Here is a 19,114-nt window from a genome sequence, read left to right as displayed (position 1 = left end):
TAAATATCCTCATTTTGCACCACATTTTTATATTACATGTTGCTCCATATGTCATATCCCATGTTCCTTATCCAATTTTTTACTTTTTTTACATTCTACTAACTCTACTATAGGACTACATACTCGTTCTACCTCTTTTTTTCCTATTATAGTTCACCTAAATTTGCTTTTTACTCACACTATGCACAGTCTATGGATATGGTAACAAAGCATTTCGGTGCAGACTTTACTGTGTGCAAATGTGTGTGTGACAAATAAATCTTTTAATATTTGTTTTAATTTTTTAGAACTTATTTAATTATCAACTCATTCAATTTCCAAACAGGATGTGTGCCCTTAAGTGACACATCTACAGCAGACATTTTACAAATACATTACTGTATGTGAAATGTTACGGCAAGGCCAACCATGCTAGGAGGGAAACTGCCCCTAAGCCTCAAACCCCCAGCAGCCAAAAAAGGCTGAAGTTCACTGTGTGTGCCTTAGTTTTACACTATTTGAATTAATTCAAATTGGTTTAGGAATATGCACCTCTATAGTACAATATCAACTAAAGTGGTCCTGTATTTTCATCTAATTTGTATTATAATCTAGTTTAAAGACCTTAATTATTTTAGTTAATATTGTGTTTGAAGATGATTGACTGTTCACTTGGATCCAATGCAAATGTGAAAAAGCCATGGTTTTGGTCTTTAAACCTTTATCAGAGCTAGGAGGTTGTCTTTTTGATTAAATACCTCTGTACCTAAGTGTGCAGGGCCTTTCTTTCTCAAGATTTGAGGTTATTTGAGTCATAGGAACCAATGATGGCTAATGATAGGGTCTCATTTGCTTAAACAACTTAAATGCTAAGGGCTTTCTAACAAGTCCAGCATCATTACCTCATCCCGAGGGTCTGTCTTGTAGAGGTACCCTACATCAAAATCTAGCTTTAAAAACTCGATTTTTAGGTGATAATGCCCTTGCATGGTACATATTCTTAAATAAAACTGTGTATTTAATTTTAATTACCGGTATCTATTGGACATACATCAAACCCTGTACAGGGGGCAAGCAGAGGTCCATAAGTATTTCTTCGTCCTGTAGCTCCACAGTGGGTTAATCTGGTCCTGTGCATATACATATAAACAACAAAACAGCAGTAATGATGTTGTTACTACTTCACTACTATTGCTAATAGTACTGAATAGGACAATAAATAACGACATATAAAGAAGTAATTTCTAGATTCATATTATTCTAGTTATCATCATCATTATTATTGTTTTATTATTGTTATTTGTGACTTTAATGTTTAAACTAAGACATATATTTAAAATATGTACGAATGTATATTATAAATAGGCTATGTTTTGCTGTACATTATATAGAGTTTGTGTTATTCCTACTGCATCAAAAAACACTGCTCGTAGTTTTGGATCAGTATTTTCTGTTTAACTGATGCGCGATGAACAGATCTCACACATGAACTTTTTACGAAGTGGTAAGTCCAGCCTGCCTTTTCGTTGCTCTCCCTCGCACTGTGTGAGCTGAGTCCCGTATTACCTAGCACGACGCAACTTTTGGAGCTGCTCCTCAAAACCCTACCAACAGCCTAATTTGGCCAAGTCGTCGCCATTTTATTAAGCGTCTAAATAGCCCTCCCCGATCGCCTATTATGAACCGCAATAAGATCCTGTGCCGTGTTCAGCGTTTTATCTCCTCCTCTGGCCACATGAAAATGGCCACGCAGTTGCATTCCCGCACATCCACCAACCCCTCTGCCCCGTCAGCCCGTAACCGCTGTAGCACCCCCACACACACGCGCGCGCGCGCACACACATACACACACACACACACACACACACACACACACACACACTGCTGCAGCCTTCAGCCCGTCTGCCTGACACGTTAACAGCCTGTGCGCATACGAGGGCACAATCTGAGCCATTATCACAGGCGGGAGCGATGTAACTTTCCCCGAGAGAAGTGGCAAAAATAGGATACAGTGTAACCAGTCCGCCACCTAGCTGCGGAGACGCGCCGACGGAGGTCTGTCGACTGTATGATTATGAAAACACCCGCGCCAATGTTGTTGCACAGTGGGCTCCGCGCTCCGATGGGACTGAAACTCGGCTTTCGGAGGTGTTTTAACCTCCGCTGGCCTTAGTTATGTAATCGAAGCCACATCTAATGCACCAAAAGCTGTGGATCGCCGTTTGTGCGAAGAGGAGAGCAGGGCAGCAACACCGTAACCTCCTGCCTGAACGCAGTTGGCTCCGGGACGCGCTCTCGGGTAAGTAGCCTACGTAGCCTTATTACAGATTATCATGGCAGTCTGTATTAATGTGTGCAGGCCTGTCATCATCAGCGAGCTCAAAGCACAGCAGGTTAGAGAGAATTTTGTGCATCCGCTTTGCGCTAATTTTATCCCTTGTTGCTGAGTGTGTTTCCCCCTCTGTTCTCCGTGCATGATGATATTTCTTATTTCAGTGTTGCTGACACCAGCAGAAGGGCTAGCAGAGGACAGACAGGAGAGAAAAAAAAGGTGGCTCGGGACTAATCCACATCACAAACACCGCCAGCGAGCACATTTTCGAGCTACGTAGCCCCCCACTTCCATGTTGAGTTTCAGTGCGCAGCCGTGTGTGTGTTTTTAGGGCGCTTAAATGTGCGATATATTTCGTTATGGAGATAGGAGTGACGACAACAACAACACGTGCAAGTGTGTATCATTTGTAAGTGCGACAGCATCAGGCGGATAGTGATTTTCAGAGGTGCGCAAAGTCATTATGGAGAAGGAAGCTCCTGTTGACGTCCTCACTAAACCAGTGATAGGTTGCTCCAGTGCGGTAACACCCCCACTGCCCGTACTGTATCTACAGTAGCAACATCAGTCAGCCTACGCAGCTGCGACCTGGGTACACAATGTACGAGCAACACACTTCTAATACACTAACCAGTGTGTGTGTGTATATGTTTTTTATTGTGTGTGTGTGTGTGTGTGTGTGTGTGTGTGTGAGAGAGAGAGAGAGAGAGAGTGTGAGTGTGAAGAGGAGGGGGACTCACGTGAGAAACTTCCCTGTGTATGTGGAGTAAAGGCTGCACCTCTGCTGTGTGAGGCTTCAAGGTTCAGTATGTGTGAGATGCCATCACAGCACCTTCATTTCCAGGGGGCAGGGCTGCTGTGCTGTTGTCAGGCAGATGACAATGGTGTTGTACTTATTGATGATAACACCGTCATGGGACGGTGATGATGGCTGGAAATATGGTGGGCCATTATCATGATTTAATCGTCCGCCTCAGCGCTGCCGAGGAACCACACTGACTCCAGTGTCAAGTCCACCCATCATCCTGTCACTGGAAATAGCTTCTGGTCTAATGTTAGAATAATTTTGAGTTATGTTTGAGAGGTATGTCTCTGGAGAGTATAAAACGCTATTAGTATGCACTTTGACTGATGTCGAATGGACTTGCCCTTTTAAGTTTGAAAACCTGCCACCCTTATTCTCTCCTTATAGTCACTTTGCACATCATGACTGTAAGCCGTATGACTCAAGCTTCTCCTCGTGCCTGGGTCCGCTTCAGTTTGCTCTTCCTCATTCCGGGTCAGGCTTCTGTTGTAGAGGTCATAATAAAAAGTGGCTGCTGTTATTTAAGAGGACCACTATCCATCTCTGTGCTTATTTTATTTTATTGTAAGGAGGTTTGGCCTTGGAAAATGCTTTCCAAAATGGTTACATAACAACAGTTACTGGAACAGATGTTGATTTGAGCTCAGTATGATTCAAGGAAAGGGTTGGGGTGTGGAGGGACCAAGAGGCAGGAGAGATAGCCCACTGAGCTCTTAAATGAAAACATTATCTGAGATGCTCTTGTAAGTTTAAGGGCGCAGTTCAGAGCATTGAGAGACCGATGAGCTATTTCATAAGAGGTTCTCAGGAGAGAGCTGCAAAAATGCTTGATAGGGTCTGTTTTATTAGAAAATGGATGATTGTCTCCCTTAATGAGAGAGACAGTGTAATGAAGGAAGCATGACAGAAGATGCTGCTTCCCTTTGATACGTTAGGTTAAAAACCGGGCTGAACATGGTGCGAGGGAGAGTGAAAGTTTTTCTGGTGAGGAGAATGTTATTTTAGGGTGTGTTGCTTCGTCGTAATGTCACATTAAAAGTCCGTTTACAATGGGGTCAATGAAAAGCTTACTTGACTTAGAGGAAGCAATGGGAGGAGGAGGAATTTGCACTCCTTTCCAAAAATAAGTTTTACCCTTTCTACGGATTTGTGTTACCACTACTGAAAGGGGAGGAGGGGAACGGTCGGATCGTGAATGGAGGGATTTAGTTTGGAGAGGAGAAAAAGCACGAAGTGGAGGAGGAAATATGGTTCTGATTAACATGGATACAGTGCATGAGTTGACCATTTTACTGTGTGGTCTACAGAGAGAGAGAGAGAGAGAGAGAAAAAGAGAGAGAGACAGAGTGGATGGGGCTAATAGAGAATGCATGCAAAAGCTTTCTGCCAAACATGAAAAGGGGAGTTTCGGAGAGAAAAGAAAGTACAGCAGAGGGAAGGGTGGGAGGAGAAGTGCTTGTGGGAGTAGCTGAGAACAGAAGGCGCAAAGACAGTGGGGAGAGGAGGGGAGGAGACTGGATCAAGTGCTTGAATTAGCCAGGAGCTGATTGATTGATATATTGATTTGGGAAAGAGGAGGCAGAGTAAGGATTACAACATAAGTAAAAGTGTAGCGGTTTAAGGAGTATTCGCTTTCTTTTACAGCTGCCATTAGTTATAGACTTTTATAGAAAACTAGCGGATGCTGTTTCTTAAGAATGTGAGTAGGTCTTTCTTCCCGTTAGTGCCGACATTCTGGGAATCGGCACCATTGATTGGCCCCCTGGGTTTACTGTATGATGAGATCATCTCTGTGGACACAGACTTTAGCACCTCTCTACAGCTGCCTGCAGGAGGGGGACTTTCCCCTCAATTTCTTTACTGCTGCTACTCAGCATCTGAGGTCACTGAAATGACTAATCACTGGCCTTTCTATCTTTCTGTCTGTCTGTCTTTCCCTTCCCTCTCTCTCTGCCTCAAACTTACTCCCTCTCAGTTCGAGCCTAAAGGAGAAGAGAGAGACCTTCGCTGGATGAAGGCACCCAACTGTGCTTGGACTGTTATAGGATATTCTTTTGGAAACCTCCTGACCTACACCTGCATTCAGCTCTTTCCCTTGACCACACTAACCCCACAGGTTGCATTTGAAAGTGTTATACTGGGAACCACACAGCATCCTGCTTCTCCCCCCTGACTTCTCTGATGGACCAGAGAGTGAAGGGGGGAACCCCTCCAGCCGCAAACTCCACTCTGGACCCCACCTCTGCACCTGAAGACTCTGAACAGGACCAAGTGGCAGAGAAAAAAAGAAGAAGTGAGGGGGAGAATGGAGATGTAGGGAAAAAGGAGGAGGAGAAAAGAGGAGCAGGGCGGAAGAGAGAAGGAGACAAGGGGGCAGTGCTGGAGTTGCTCATCGAGGGGCGCTGTGGAAGCGCAGGGCAGCAACAGCTTCAGATCTCTGGCAGAGAGACCAGCTGCCCTGAGGGGAATGTACGACTCCGGATTGGACTCCAGGCCAAACGCACCAAGAAACCGCCCAAGATCTTGGAGAGCTATGTCTGCAAGCCCACCATCAGGACCTATCAGAGACAAGGCAGGGGGGGGCTGCTGAGGGGGGATGGTGAAGGAGGAGTGGGGCAGCAGAGTAAATCCAGCTCTACCCCAGACAAGACAACCAGAGAGCAACGCTCAGGCTTGGATGCTGTCCAGACCACATCCAAACAAACTGCATCTGCTGCTTCACCACCACTTGCATCATCATCATTATCATCGTCACCGTCTTCGTCATCGCAGCCACTGTCCTTATCATCAACATTTACTACAGCTTCCACCCCAGCGTCAGTCCCTGCCATAGCCAGCCAAGGGACGAAGTCTGCCAAACAGGTAAGTTAAGGGCAAGGGCAATTTTTCCTCACACATAAAGATTCCCTCATGTCAGCTGCCAATATTAAAACTGCTATTAGTTGAAGTTAGCATAAAATGGGAAAAAAACTGAGGCTTACAGTGACTGAAGGTAGTCGTGTGTAATCAATGGCACGTATGTGCTGTAGCTATGTTTTAGTTTCTGCAGTTACCACCAGCCTGCAAAATCGCCTAAGTTTGTGCTCAGTTGTAATAAGGTCAAATGAGCTATTGTCTCAATACTGAAGCTTAAGCAGCACATTTAAATAAACAGACCTAAAAATAGGACAACAGCACGGCAACCACTTGGAGCTATTACAGACACTGGTCCACCAGTCCTTATGACAATCACCCAAGGGGAAGCTTATTGCTTTAGCTGCACAAACGCCACTCAGGCTGCAGCATACCAAAATTACAGGACAAGTATGAAATGTCAAGCCTTCTCATCTGTATTAGTGGCAATTTATAGCTACCAATAGCACAGCTTTCTTTCTCTCTCTCTTTCTGTCTCTGCCAGGCTCTCTATATCTGTCCCTCTCTTCTATTTTTACATCCCCTCTTTTCTCTACCTGCTCTCATTTATCTTTCACTCCCCCTCTGTCCCTGTCCCACCCCCTTCCTCTCTTTTTCTCTGCCTTTGTATTTCTCCTTTCTGTGTCAACCCCATTCCTGTTTCCATCACCTCACTCTCTCCTTCTCCACACTATGCCCTCTTTTCTCTGCCTGATTGAGTCATTTTGTCCTCACCCTCTCTTTTAATGGGCAGAGAAAACCAAAAGCATTTTAGTTATCGTCTCTTCCCCATTGTCCTTTATTGTTGTCTACAGCAAACTAATGGATGTCACAGCCTTTGCTCTTTATGACAGATATTGCATGTTTGCATTCCCCAGGTTTCTATCAAACTGGCCGATAAGACAGAGGTGAATTCAAATGGCTCATCTGAGAGAGTGAAGAAAGAGAAACTTCCTAGTGTGAATGGCCAGCCTGTTCCTGCAGGACACAAACCCTGCTCCCCATCAAGAGACCAGATAGCTTCAGCTACTCCTTCCACACCATGCATCCAGGCACTCTCTGCATCGGAGACCAGGAATGAGGGAAACACCTCCAAGAAACATAATGGTTTGGTACAGACAGGGAAACAGAAGGGACTACCCAATGGGAAAGGCTCTGTCGACATCCTTGGCACTTCGATCTCGTCGAAAATCAAAGTTGGAAAACACAGCAGTTCCTCGTCTGTTTCTGCCATGGAATCCTCGACAAGACCTCCAATCGCCACCAGCTTGCATAAAGAACTTAGCTTGTCCAATAAGAGTATGCCACACTCTCCTCCCTCTCCCTCAGTCACCCCTAAACCACAGTCCTCCCCAACTGTGGATCTCTCCTCAGCCCAATCCCAAGATCACGATCCCTCTCTACAGCCCTCACTAGAGAAAAAGAGAGAGAAAGAGAGGAAAGCAAAGAAAGAGAAACGGAAAGACAAAAAATCAAAGCGAGATAAATCGGGAGCTGAAAAAGCAAAGAGTGAGAGCAGAAAGGAGGAGGGCAAGAAGAAGAAAAAGGAGAAAGGGAAAGATGTAAAATCAAGGCACGGTAAAGAAAAAGTTGAAAGACTTAGGACTGATGATATGTGGAGGGATGAACTAAAGACTGAAAGGGGAAAGGCTGAGAAAAAGATGGATAAGCTTAGTCCAGACAGACAAAGAACAGAAGATAACAGTGCAAAATGTGGTGAAACAGTTGATAGTGGCAAACTAGATAAAACCTGTAAAGTAGTGAATCCAGGCAGACCAGAAGAAAATGAAGAGAGAGATGACAGTTGCAAGCTAGTTAAACAAGCTGAGCCAGCAACAACAGGTGATAACAGTAAATCAAAAGAACAAGACATCACAAGACATTCAACTGTGCCTACTAGCCATCCCTCTTCTTCTGCTCCTCCCTCTCTGCTCACTCCTTCTGCCCGTGCCGCTGTTTCTCCCCCTTCTTCCCCCCAAGAGCAAGACAGCCGACCGCTTAAGAAACGTAAAGCCAGGCGGCCCAGCTGGACCAAGCTGGTACACCGGGCTCAGAGGGCGGAAAATCAGGAAGCCCCTTCAGACTCCCAGCATAATCCTTTACTAAGTTTCCCCCACAACCCCAAGACATCCCTTCCTGCCAAGGCCACTATTCAGCAGACCGATGAGTCACACCCAACTCCGTCTAGCTCCTTAACCAGCAGCTCCTCCGCTCTCTCTTCTGCAACCAAACCCCCATCCCCAAGGCAGAGTCACCCCACATCAGACCCTAGCCCCCCTACATCCAGATGCCCCATAACTCCTTCTCGAAAAAGGGGCCGCCCTAAATCACACAGCTCTAGTTTAGATGAACCCCCCTCTAGACTTTCACCAAACGCTATCCGAACTGAGGTGCCTCTTCTGGGTTGTAACGGAGTTCAGAAAGCCCCTGTGCAGGAGCCAAGTCCAATGCTGCAATGTGCCACTCAGTCTAAATCCAGCCCCAAGAAGCGTGGCCGTCCTCCCAAACGACCCCTCCCTGAGGACCAGAGTGGAGATGCACTGAATCACACTGATAATACAGACAGGAGTAAAGATTTTCATCCTCCTGAAAAGGGGAACAGGCAGCTAAAGATCAGGAGACTGATTAATGAGATGAAGAAAAGAAAGAAGAGGAGACTTCAGAAGGTAATGCTGTCTGGTTATGTAGGAAAGGAGGGGAGGGGAGGCGAGGCAGCAGATGGCAAGACATCTCTGAGAATGTGTAAATCAATAGAGGCTACAACGGTACACACGCTCTCAGCTCTGTCCTCCTCCTTTGGGAGTAAGCTGGGCCCTCAGATCAATGTGAGCAAGAGAGGGACCATCTACATGGGCAAGAGGCGAGGACGCAAGCCTAAAGTCCAAACGGCTAACCTAAATTCCAACTCTCAGAACTCCACTCAGCCGTCTCTGTTTACTAATCCCTCTGAAACTTCTCTCTTCTCGTCTAACCAACCCCAGCCTCTTCCCTCTCACCCCTTTCCCTCCCCATCTCTTACCCACTCCAGTGGGGCCCAGAGTCCTTACAGTGAGGGCAGCCTCACAGAACCATCATCTTCCCTACTTTTTCCTCACCCCTTCTCCCTCCCTTCCCCATCATCATCCTGTACCTCCCCGCGTCCTCCCTCCTCCTCTTCCCTCTCTCCCTTTGTGAAGAAGAGTTGTCCTTGCCAGGGAAGGCATCACTTCCCCTTTCACCAGTCTTCATGTAAGCTTTCCTGTCCCACCCCTCCACTGCATCACACACCTGGCTCTCCTGGCCACCTGAAAGAGGCCACGCCCTCCCCCAGGAGCGAATCACACAGCGAAGAGACACTGCCTAGCGACAGCGGAATCGGAACGGACAACAACAGCGTTTCTGAGCGAGGCGAGATGAGGGGAGCACGAGGCATTCTCAGGTTGGGTCAGGGGTCGGGAGTGATGCTTGGGGGTCAAAGACACCCATCCTCTCTTGTGGACCGTCCCTCTCCTGTTTCCTCATCCCCCTCTCATATTCCCAGACACACCAACCCAATCAGCAACTCAAGTACTGCGGAGCGGCACCGAGACAGACACCGGCACAGGCGGAGAGACTACGACTGTTCCTCTTCCTGTACTTGCTTGTGCCCCTGCCCCTGCCCAGGACACAATAAGTGCACTCATTCAGACTATTATTCTTGCCTTGGGCACAATGCACTGAAGAGACAGAAAAATAAACACAAGAAGAAGCACCAGCAGCTGCACATGCAGGATCCAGAGTTTCTGGCTGAACTAGAAGATCTGATTGGTCAATTCAGCGAGGTCCATATCGGACGGCGAAGTTGGGTGAGGACCGGACTGGGACAGGGCTTTGATGGGAGTGGGAATACTGCTGGAGGAAGGCGCCATCCTCCCTCCTCCCATTCTCTCCGCTCTAACATCTTCAGGATCAATCTGAATGGCTTCTATTCACCTCACCCTTCATCTTACCCTGCTAATCCCTCCTTCTCCCCCCAGCCTTTCTACCCCTGCCAGCCGGTACATTGTAACAGGAAGCCCGACCGCAGGCAGTGTGGCTGCCCATCAAAGTTCCAGGAGACCATTGAAAATTTGGGCTTTTACAGCAGCTATCCCCCAGCCACAACACTTTACCACCACCTCCCCAGCTCCTACCCGCTTCCATCTCCTCATCAGTATGCCCCCCATCAGCCCCACCACGCCCACTTCCTCCTCAACCCTGCCAGATTCCACAGGCGCAGGAGCAGGTTGCTGAGAGAGGGAGCTTTAGGGGGAGAAGCTGAGGGAGATATAGGAGGAGGCAGCGGAGGAGGCCCGCATCTCAGCTCAGGGTTCACATCCGGCCTCTCCTGTGGCTGTGGGAGGAGCGAGCACAAACACAAACATAAACACCGTCACCGGCACTGCGAGCGAGACATGGATGATGAGGAGGAGTTACACGAGGATGAGGAGGAAGACAGCATGGAGAGAGAGGGGTTGGCCAGTTCAAAGCCAAGATCTGGGTTCATTTTGGGGCAAGGAGAAGGAGGAAGAAAAGGGACAAGAGGAATTGGGAGCATGCTGTCCAAAGAATCGCCTTGGTTATGTGAGAATGGAAATGATTCCTTCTCCTCTGCTGCTGCTGCCGCCACAGCATCATCCTCCTCAGCAGAGAGATACAAACACACGTCTCTCACCTCACTGGGGTTAGGTTCCTCTCACCTGTCATCATTTGGAGGAAGCTGGGGTGGCCTGGGCCAGAGTTGGATGAAATTCGGGGGCGTAGGAGGGTCAGCATTTGGAAACTCAAACCCCAGCTGGCGAGGATTCACCGGGGAGCAACGTACGGGCAGACGGATTGTATCGGACGGAGAGGACGAAGACGGTGAGGATGCTCAAGAGTCACACCTGTACAGGACATCCCCATCCCCATCCCCAACACACACCAACCTATTCACATCCGCTGCCATGGCAACAGGGGGGAGGGGTCCGAGGAGTGGATTGACCAGTAGGAATTCTGGAAGTGAAGACAGGTCATGGAGGAGAGACGAGCCAGCTTGGAGAGACAGGAGGGAATCAGGTAAGGATGCATGAATAATCTGACCAATAAATATGTGAATGAATAGATCAGTGACATGCCTGTGCTTCTGTTTGACGGCTCAAATTGAGGTTATGTTAGCATTAGTGCTAAAGTTGGTACAAAGTAGTACTTAGACATAGTAGCAGTGTTTGCATTTCACTGGCTGGAAACTGTGCTGATATATGCTTCTTGAGTTATGTGAATGCACAGATTAATTCTGTTATTAATTCCTCTCCAGAAAATATGAATATGTAGAATACCGACCGCAGTCTAGATAATATGGGAAATCTTACATCAGCTGTGCCTACTATTGAAATATAACAATAGCAACCAAATCATGACAGCTAGCTGAGTGAATAGGTTTTATGCCAAGAGCCTTTTTTCAATTGCACAGTATGACAGATTTTTATATTTGTACAATGTGGAGACGAGACTGTGGCACCGAAAGTTTGCCCAGTATAGTGACAGCATTGCTTTTTCTCAGGTGTTGAACCACACATCAAAGCCTGGAGGGTGTCTGAGAGGAAATAAAACTCTGTTCTTTTTATAGCCAATTTCAGACTCCCTCTGCTGTGCAAGGGACGTGCCTGACACACACACACACACACACACACACACACACACACACACACAAACGCAACCTCTCAGCAATCACTCTCAATCACTTTTTAAAAGTCTTATAGCAGGAGGGCAGCATCTTGATGGGAATCTGCCAGAATATCTTTGAAATCTTCCTGATCTGCAGCGAACCGCACACTGTTGCAGCCTGGGGCTACCCAGTGAACACAGTCATTAGTTAACCACCAGATTGGCTATTTAAAGCCCGGCCTATCCCTCACTGCTGGCCAACAGGGCCTATTTGACTTGGAAAAATCCAATAAGGAAAGAGTGGTCAGTCTTGTCAGGGACTGTGGAAAATGGAACAAAAAGACAGATGACCTCAGGAGTGATTGATGAAGGAAAAGCATTGGGGTCAGATTGGGGGCAAAGAGAGCTTGTGAGGGGAAAATGTTGTTCTTGAAAGAAGTGGAATACATTTGACACGACTTCATCATCTAACTAAACACATGTGTTTTAAAGTACAGCATGCTAGCATAGGCAGACTCCCACACACTTTTTTTTTATCTCTTTCTCGGTCTACTCAGCCTTTTGAGATTCTGTGCCACATTAACTGAATGTGCCAATAAGGTTTGTGTGCAAGAGTGAATACATGTGCGTGCTCACATTAATAAGTCTGCCTGCTGATCAGTGTTTGTGTCATTTCTTGTGGTTTATTTGCTGTGTGTGTGCGTGCATACACAAATCGCTTGTTAACGCATTTCCCAGAAGTGATCTGGTCAAAGGAAATGTTGTGACTCACCTAATCTGTGGCCCATCCGCATGACTCAGCCTAGACTGGCCTCACCTCACACCTCCTGCTGCCTCAATCACTGATCCACATCTGTCTCATTTCCTCTCCGCCACTTACACCCCACCCACCTCCCCCCCTCCTGCCTCCACCCCTCCCTCGCTCTATTTCAATGACTGCAGATTTACAAGGTGACTCAAGAAGCCGGGGGCAGCAGAAAAGTGTGCCAACACCAGACAGTGTGGCAGTGAAAAACAAAAGAAGGCCGGGGCGGCCCAGGAAGCACCCATTGCCCTTGACTGTGTCCTCCCCCACACACTCTGCAGCAGCTCCCTCCATGTCATCGCTCGACCTCTTGCCAGGACACAGCCACAACAGAGATGGAAGAGACGTGGGGGGGAGAAAAGAGGAAAGAGCGCCAGAAAGAGATCGAGGAGGCGACACAGTGCAGCAGGTGACAGAGTTGGAGCTGCAGGCCAGGAGGAAGAGAGGACGGAAGAGAAAACATGGTGACTCTCCCTGTCATCAGAGGTAAACACTCAACTGCATTAGAAAGCACCTGAGCTGGTTGATTTGAAAATTCAATACAACCACTCACTATTGCTATATTAACCTATTGTTTTCAGCACTGTGTGCTAAACCAGTGCCTTTTCTTTCTTTCTCTTTTTCCTCTCTATCATTCTATCTCTCTGTTCATGCTTTCCTTTTAGTGTCACTGTGGATAAACCTGAGTGTGACACCCCCCCTGAATGTTTTAGCCAATCAGATGTTGACCAGGCTCCGTCCCTACCAGTAACCGTCCAAAGAGAGGAGAGAGCTGATGGTCCTCCCACGAAGAAGTTTCTCAGGGCAGGTCTTTACTCGGATGATTACAAAACTACAGAGTGAGTTGACAGATTTCATACACAAGCTATTAAAAATTTGTTTGTTATCATGTGTGTTTATTTATTTATTGTATGTCTTTCCTAGTCCCCCCTCACAAGCCCAGCAGATTTCCAGAGAGAGTTTGGAGTACACACCAGAGGAGCACGAGCACACCCTTTTACCTGCTCCCATACATGTTGGTAAGTATATAAGAAAATGCAAAAAACTGCTGTAGTTTGTTGTAGCTGTGATCTTCCATCTAAACTCCCTTTGTAACCTCTAGGGAAGTACCTGAGGCTAAAGCGGATTCATTTCCAGTTACCCTATGATGTTATGTGGCTGTGGCAGCACAACCAGGTATAGTGGTGCCCCATATCACAGAGATAAAAGAGTGTTACAAGTAGATTTCTGGAGTGTTACAAATGTACAGGGATGTAATTCTCAAGTTGTTTGGTTGCAGCTTCACAGCCAGCCTGCTGTCCCACTGAAGAGGAAGCGGCGTTACTGTGAGTTGCCAGTAGTAGATGTGTAGTCTTCAGGTTTAGTTGATCAATACTCTCATACGATATCTTACTCTCTTTCTCTCTCTGTTTCACTCAGGCCGGCTGAAGGAGAGGACTATGTCCTCTCACCAGACAGCGGTGAGTTTATGTGGCTTCAGGGCTTTTTTATGCCGGTCAAGAATGTAACTTGTAGTGGTTAGAATGTAGTAGTTTTTTCTCTAAAACTTACATGCACCCCTCTGTTTGCTTTTTATTGTACAGGAGGAGAGCTCCAGTGACATTACCAGCCTGTTCCCTCACCTCGACATGGAGCCTTTGACCAGCAGTGAGAGGTATGGAAAGAAGACAGCGATTCACATTTCAAGATAAACTACTTGATGCGCTGTTACTGAACTAATGTCAGCGTGGACAGCTAATTTTTCCCCCTGTGTGCCGGGCCAGGAGCTTTGTGGTGAAACACCACGTGTTCCTCGTGAGGAACTGGGAGCTCGTGAGAGACAGACAGATCCGTCTGAGGATAGGGAGGGAGCGAGAAAGAGACGCAGAGGGGGAGGAGAGGGAGTCACGACGTCTGTCCTGTGATGGAGCCAATGGGGACGACAGCCACATCAAGTCAGGTCCATGAAGCAAGTGTGTGTGTTAGTTTTTGTTTCTGTAGGTGTTTGTGTATGCATACGTGTATGTGGTTGAACCCTATACATTTTCATTTTTACTGTACATCTGTATAGACTTCCTTTTATGTCCTGTGTTTGTGTCTTTTACTTTATTTGAGCATGTATGTGTGTGTGTATGTGTGTGTGTGTGTGTGTGTGTGTGTGTGTGTGTGCGCGTGCTCTGCTTACAGCCCATCATCTTCATATTTGGCTTGTCTCTCGATATCATACTCAGCAGCACAACCTAAGTGGTTTTCCAACCACAGAATTTCAGCCGGCAGAAATGTTTCCCCATTTCTGTCATCCACTGCTGGTGTCCAGAAACCCAGCAGGCATCAACTTTCCCCATTAGCAGTGAAAGCACACAGTTTCCATCAAAGGGCCCCTGACTGATTGCAGGAAGGAATCAAGGGGAAATCAGGACAATGGCATAATTACACATATATCTGTAGAAGAGATGATGTGCTGTTTTCTTTCCCCCTTGTAACACCTTCATTAACATACAGTATACTGTTTGACCTCTGACCCTCAGATCAGCCGGTGGGGATGGAGGTGACGATTATCAGCAGTGACCCCCACCATCAGAGTCAGGACACCTCCAGCTCACTCACTGCCAGTCCCTGTGTGAGTTAACAGACACTACCTATGGAAAAAAAAATACATTTCCTTGTATGAATGCAAAGTTCCACAAGGATAAAAATCTGCTTTTGCAATTAGTTATGCATACTTGTTCACCACAGCCCACCAAAAACCAGAACAGACAAGAGGAGGAGGGAGAGGAAGAAAAACGAGGGGAAGAAGAGGTCTGCAGCAGAGAACAGAGGAGGAGACGGCTCAACGATTTACTTTTGACCCTGCAGCAATCATAAGCTAACAGAGGGAGGTGAGTAGAGCATCAGACAGAGAAAGAGGATTGACTCAGAGATGTGTATACAATCTTTTGATCATAGTTTCTTGCCTTTATGCAGGTGGGACCACTCTGAGAAAGGGACCAGGCCCACCACTGGCCAGATGGACACGAACTGATGTCACAACACTGCTATTAACAGTAATAGCGCTGCAGAGAACAAGCGAGAAAAGGAGAAGAGATCCGGAGAATTATAATGGCTGAAAATGCAAGAAAGACATCTCACACACTGACAGATGAGTGTGTTGAACCTAGCGCTCTGAAGGGCATCACACCAAGGATGAAACCATGGCAACGCATCTTTTGTCCAAGCGGAGAGGGATGAGAGAAACAGAGATAGACTGTCCTGGATGAAAGAACGAAACAGACCAGCTGAAATGAATTTGCACTAGTGCTGGATGAACAAGCACACTAAGGACTGTATGTATGCTGAGTGGACACACTATAAACGCACACACATACACTTTGATTGCTCTTACTTCAGCACCTTAAGCGAACTGGGAAAGACAGACATTGCTCTGAGATTTATAGTGGACACATACAGTATAGTACTCAGCATTGCGGCTCTGAAGTTTCCAAGAGACAAGGAGTTCACAAGCTGCCCGTGGAAACAAAAATGTAGCCTGGGCCCTAAGTAGGTCAAAATTGAACCCTCATTTAAGCGTTAGGCTTTCAAAGTCACATTGCACCTTTGGGAAATGACATGAGGAGAAGTGAGCCAGTTAAAATCTGTTGAGACAGTGTTAGGGGTTTTTCTTCACTTTACCAAGACAGTGTCTGCTATGTACCAGTGAATAGGCAGGGGAGGGGGTGGGCTTAGTGATAGGAATTTTGGCATTGCTGCAACAGAATTTCTAATGAGGTTTTAAGAAAGAAGTTATTTTTGAAAAAAAAAAACACAGCTTGAGTACTGTCTGATAAAGAAATGGACAGAATATATTCACGATAGGAATGTTTATTGTTGACTATTTTCAGTATTGCTTCCTGGGGAAGGGAGGGAGAGGGGTAAAAAGTGTTTCTGTTTACTTCAGACTGCCTTTGAGAATGTTTAGCTCTTTGCTTCAGAGCATTGACAATCAGAATGTCCTCGGGGAGAAAGGAGAGAGGAAAGGGAATGAAAACTAGAATTGATTCGCCCCAAATGCTCTGTAGAAGTGCCATGTTGTCTTGTGTATGTACCTAAGCGAACTCATGCAGTCTTTAAAAGCAATATCTCCTCTGATAAGGACTATATAAGGACTTCCTTTGTTAAGTTTTTGTTTTGTTTTTTTAAAGTTGTGAATATTTGAGGATTGGAGGTCATTTTTCTGTACAGATGCATAGTAGATTGTTCTCATCTTAGGAGCATTGGGCTAATCCTTAGTGGAAGTAACCATAAGCGTTTAGTTTCATGTGAATGTACATAGAGAGAGACCTGTTTTCCTTCTATCAGCAGTAGCGTGTAAAATTAGTATTATACATGACAATACTATTGGGAATATACATAATGGTTAATAGTCAAATCTTTCATTTTACTAAGATGTTTTTAACCAGTTATACAGCTGACCAATATATCAGACATTTCTCCTTATATTTCACTATATGATTTTTTTTTGTAGAATAACATAATTTTTTTTTAGTTTTTTTTTTTTAGCTGAACATACTTTTTTTAATTGGTCAGACAATCAGTGACAGTGACTTAGTTTTTCCAGTTTTACATTTCTGCTCTCCTTCAGTAGTGTGGCTTCTAATAAAAAGCCAAGAAAGTGCAATTTCTTTGACTGTTTACATACTGTATGTATATTTTTCCTCTTTCCTTTTTTAACTAAGAGCACTACATTATTGCCAGTGGATGATTAACTTTATAGCAAAGGTACACATAAAGAGTTATTTATCTAGTTTGCATGACATGTAACCTTTGCCTGTTGCCTCTGATAATGTGCATCTGAAAAACAAAACATCAAAAACAGTTATAACTCAACGCCATAGAATGTCAGCTCAGACTTTTTGCCTCTATATCCATAATAATAAAAGCATTTTATGTCTACTAGTACTAAACCCTGCACACTCTCTGTGTATCAGTTACAAAGCCGCCTCTCTGCTGTGTGTGTGTGTGTGTGTGTGTGTGTGTGTGTGTGTGTGTGTGTGTGTGTGCGCGTGTGTCTCTTTGGGGAAGTACTGCAGTGATGTTAATCAGCTTGAGCTAACAGTGCTATCTAGTGGTGTTAGATTGTATATCTCACATTGTGTTGTCCTCCATAATGACCCACAATGGAGGAAACTATCAGAGGAACATGGTTACAAGATGGGGGAGGGCTGCAGCTCACTCCAGAGATTTATTCTCCTCTTTCTGCCCTTCACAACATCCAAGGGCATCCTGGGATCCTTTGATCTGAGCAACGACGTGAGAGGAATCTCCTGAAGTATTCCCCTGGAGCTTAAAAGGGATGGAGTATTTAGTTAGGTATTAACAGAGGGCTAAGTACTGAGTCCTCACTTCCTTTGCAATCGGACACAAGCAGGCAGCTTCCTAACAAATTTCAGTCAACAACAAATACATGACATGTAATTTTTGTTGAACATTTTCAGTGAGTTGCCCCCTATTTTTTTTTTTTTTACAGTGGCATATCATGTAAACTCCTAATTAATAAGGCCTTTTTAAATGAGCTATAGTGCAAAAAAAGGAGAAGATTCAAACAGCTGAACAAGATTGGTTTATACTGATCAATTTATTTGGTGTATTTACAAACAAGCACATGCAGGGGGTGGACAGTGACTGACATTAGAGGGGCACTCAACTAAATGCAATAGTGGGACACAGGGATGTCTACAGGCTACATGACACCAGTGAGAGAAAGAGAGGAGGATGAGGAAGAGAAGGAGGTACAGAACTCATTGTTACACCTATACACACACATGCACACATAAGTGAAAGTGCAGGATGCGCAGACACACAGATGTGATCATACTCATCTCTGCTTTCACTGCCTCATGCGCTGCCATGTGCACGCTCATACACACACTCACACACACAAAGAACCCAGATAGATAGAGAGCTATTCCTTTCAGAAACCTCAAGATCAAGAAACAGTACATCCAATAAATTAACAGCTTTGAAACAAATGAACTTAAGGTATAATCTCACATCTGAAAAAAACACACAAAAACACAACTTTAACACAATGTGTCAGCTGTTTTTTTAATCTTTATCTAGACATTATCTCCTGTAAACACCTAGGTATTATCCATTTGATGGCATTTTATTGTGATCATTAGTTACAAATATGAGCACTAGTTTAACTTAATGCTACTGGACTGTTGCCATAGTGACAGTAATTTTCATGCTACATGGCATTGACACAATAACACGAGGAAACTTTGAAGGACTGAGCTTTCCCTGATCGACAGCATTGAAATTTTCCTGCTGAATTAAATGGAGTTCCTTTACTGTCAGGCTTTTTTTTTTTTTTTTTTTTTCTTTTTTTTTCAAACCATACTCGTATTCTAACTTAACTATTTAAGCTCTTACTTTAGGCTTTAGGTGTCAACTTGCATGAGAACTTTAATTTATAATCATGATTTTGTAAAACAAACAAAAAAAAGCTTTAATTTGCACATTTAACCATATGCATAGTCATAAATACAGAATCTAGAGAATAACTAATAAATATGACACAAAGCAACAGAATCAACATATCACTTCCACCAATACCACTTCTACTACCACTATCATTAATAGCAATGATTAGGCTTAGCATATATGGCAGGAAGGGGAGAATCAAATACAAAAGCTGAGG

The 19,114-nt window shown here is 45.2% G+C and overlaps 1 protein-coding gene across 11 annotated transcripts in view; it reads left to right on the top strand.

Annotated features, from left to right (window-relative positions):
* LOC120783754 (histone-lysine N-methyltransferase ASH1L-like) overlaps positions 1-17,349 on the top strand; it is an 18,261-nt gene extending 912 nt beyond the window's left edge. Inside the window, exons 1-14 of one of the 11 annotated variants that reach the window (XM_040116954.1) lie at positions 1,885-2,278; positions 5,092-5,978; positions 6,887-11,063; positions 12,738-12,942; positions 13,122-13,295; positions 13,381-13,475; positions 13,559-13,632; positions 13,736-13,781; positions 13,876-13,916; positions 14,040-14,110; positions 14,220-14,395; positions 14,964-15,055; positions 15,172-15,314; positions 15,400-17,349. In XM_040116954.1, coding sequence (XP_039972888.1) covers positions 5,298-5,978; positions 6,887-11,063; positions 12,738-12,942; positions 13,122-13,295; positions 13,381-13,475; positions 13,559-13,632; positions 13,736-13,781; positions 13,876-13,916; positions 14,040-14,110; positions 14,220-14,395; positions 14,964-15,055; positions 15,172-15,300 — 5,961 coding nt within the window. In that variant the 5' untranslated portion in view covers positions 1,885-2,278; positions 5,092-5,297 and the 3' untranslated portion in view covers positions 15,301-15,314; positions 15,400-17,349. Of the gene's footprint in view, positions 1-1,884; positions 2,279-2,345; positions 2,373-5,091; positions 5,979-6,886; positions 11,064-11,547; positions 11,647-12,593; positions 12,943-13,037; positions 13,296-13,380; positions 13,476-13,558; positions 13,633-13,735; positions 13,782-13,875; positions 13,917-14,039; positions 14,111-14,219; positions 14,411-14,622; positions 15,056-15,171; positions 15,315-15,399 lie in introns of those variants that run through there. The other 10 variants (XM_040116953.1, XM_040116950.1, XM_040116952.1 and 7 more) reach the window with 10 other exon arrangements.
* Positions 17,350-19,114: the final 1,765 nt, after the last annotated feature.

This window comes from Xiphias gladius, chromosome 22 (assembly GCF_016859285.1).
Source record: "Xiphias gladius isolate SHS-SW01 ecotype Sanya breed wild chromosome 22, ASM1685928v1, whole genome shotgun sequence".
In the NCBI taxonomy this organism is placed as follows: Eukaryota; Metazoa; Chordata; class Actinopteri; order Istiophoriformes; family Xiphiidae; genus Xiphias; species Xiphias gladius.
This window is presented reverse-complemented; position numbering and strand designations above follow the sequence as displayed.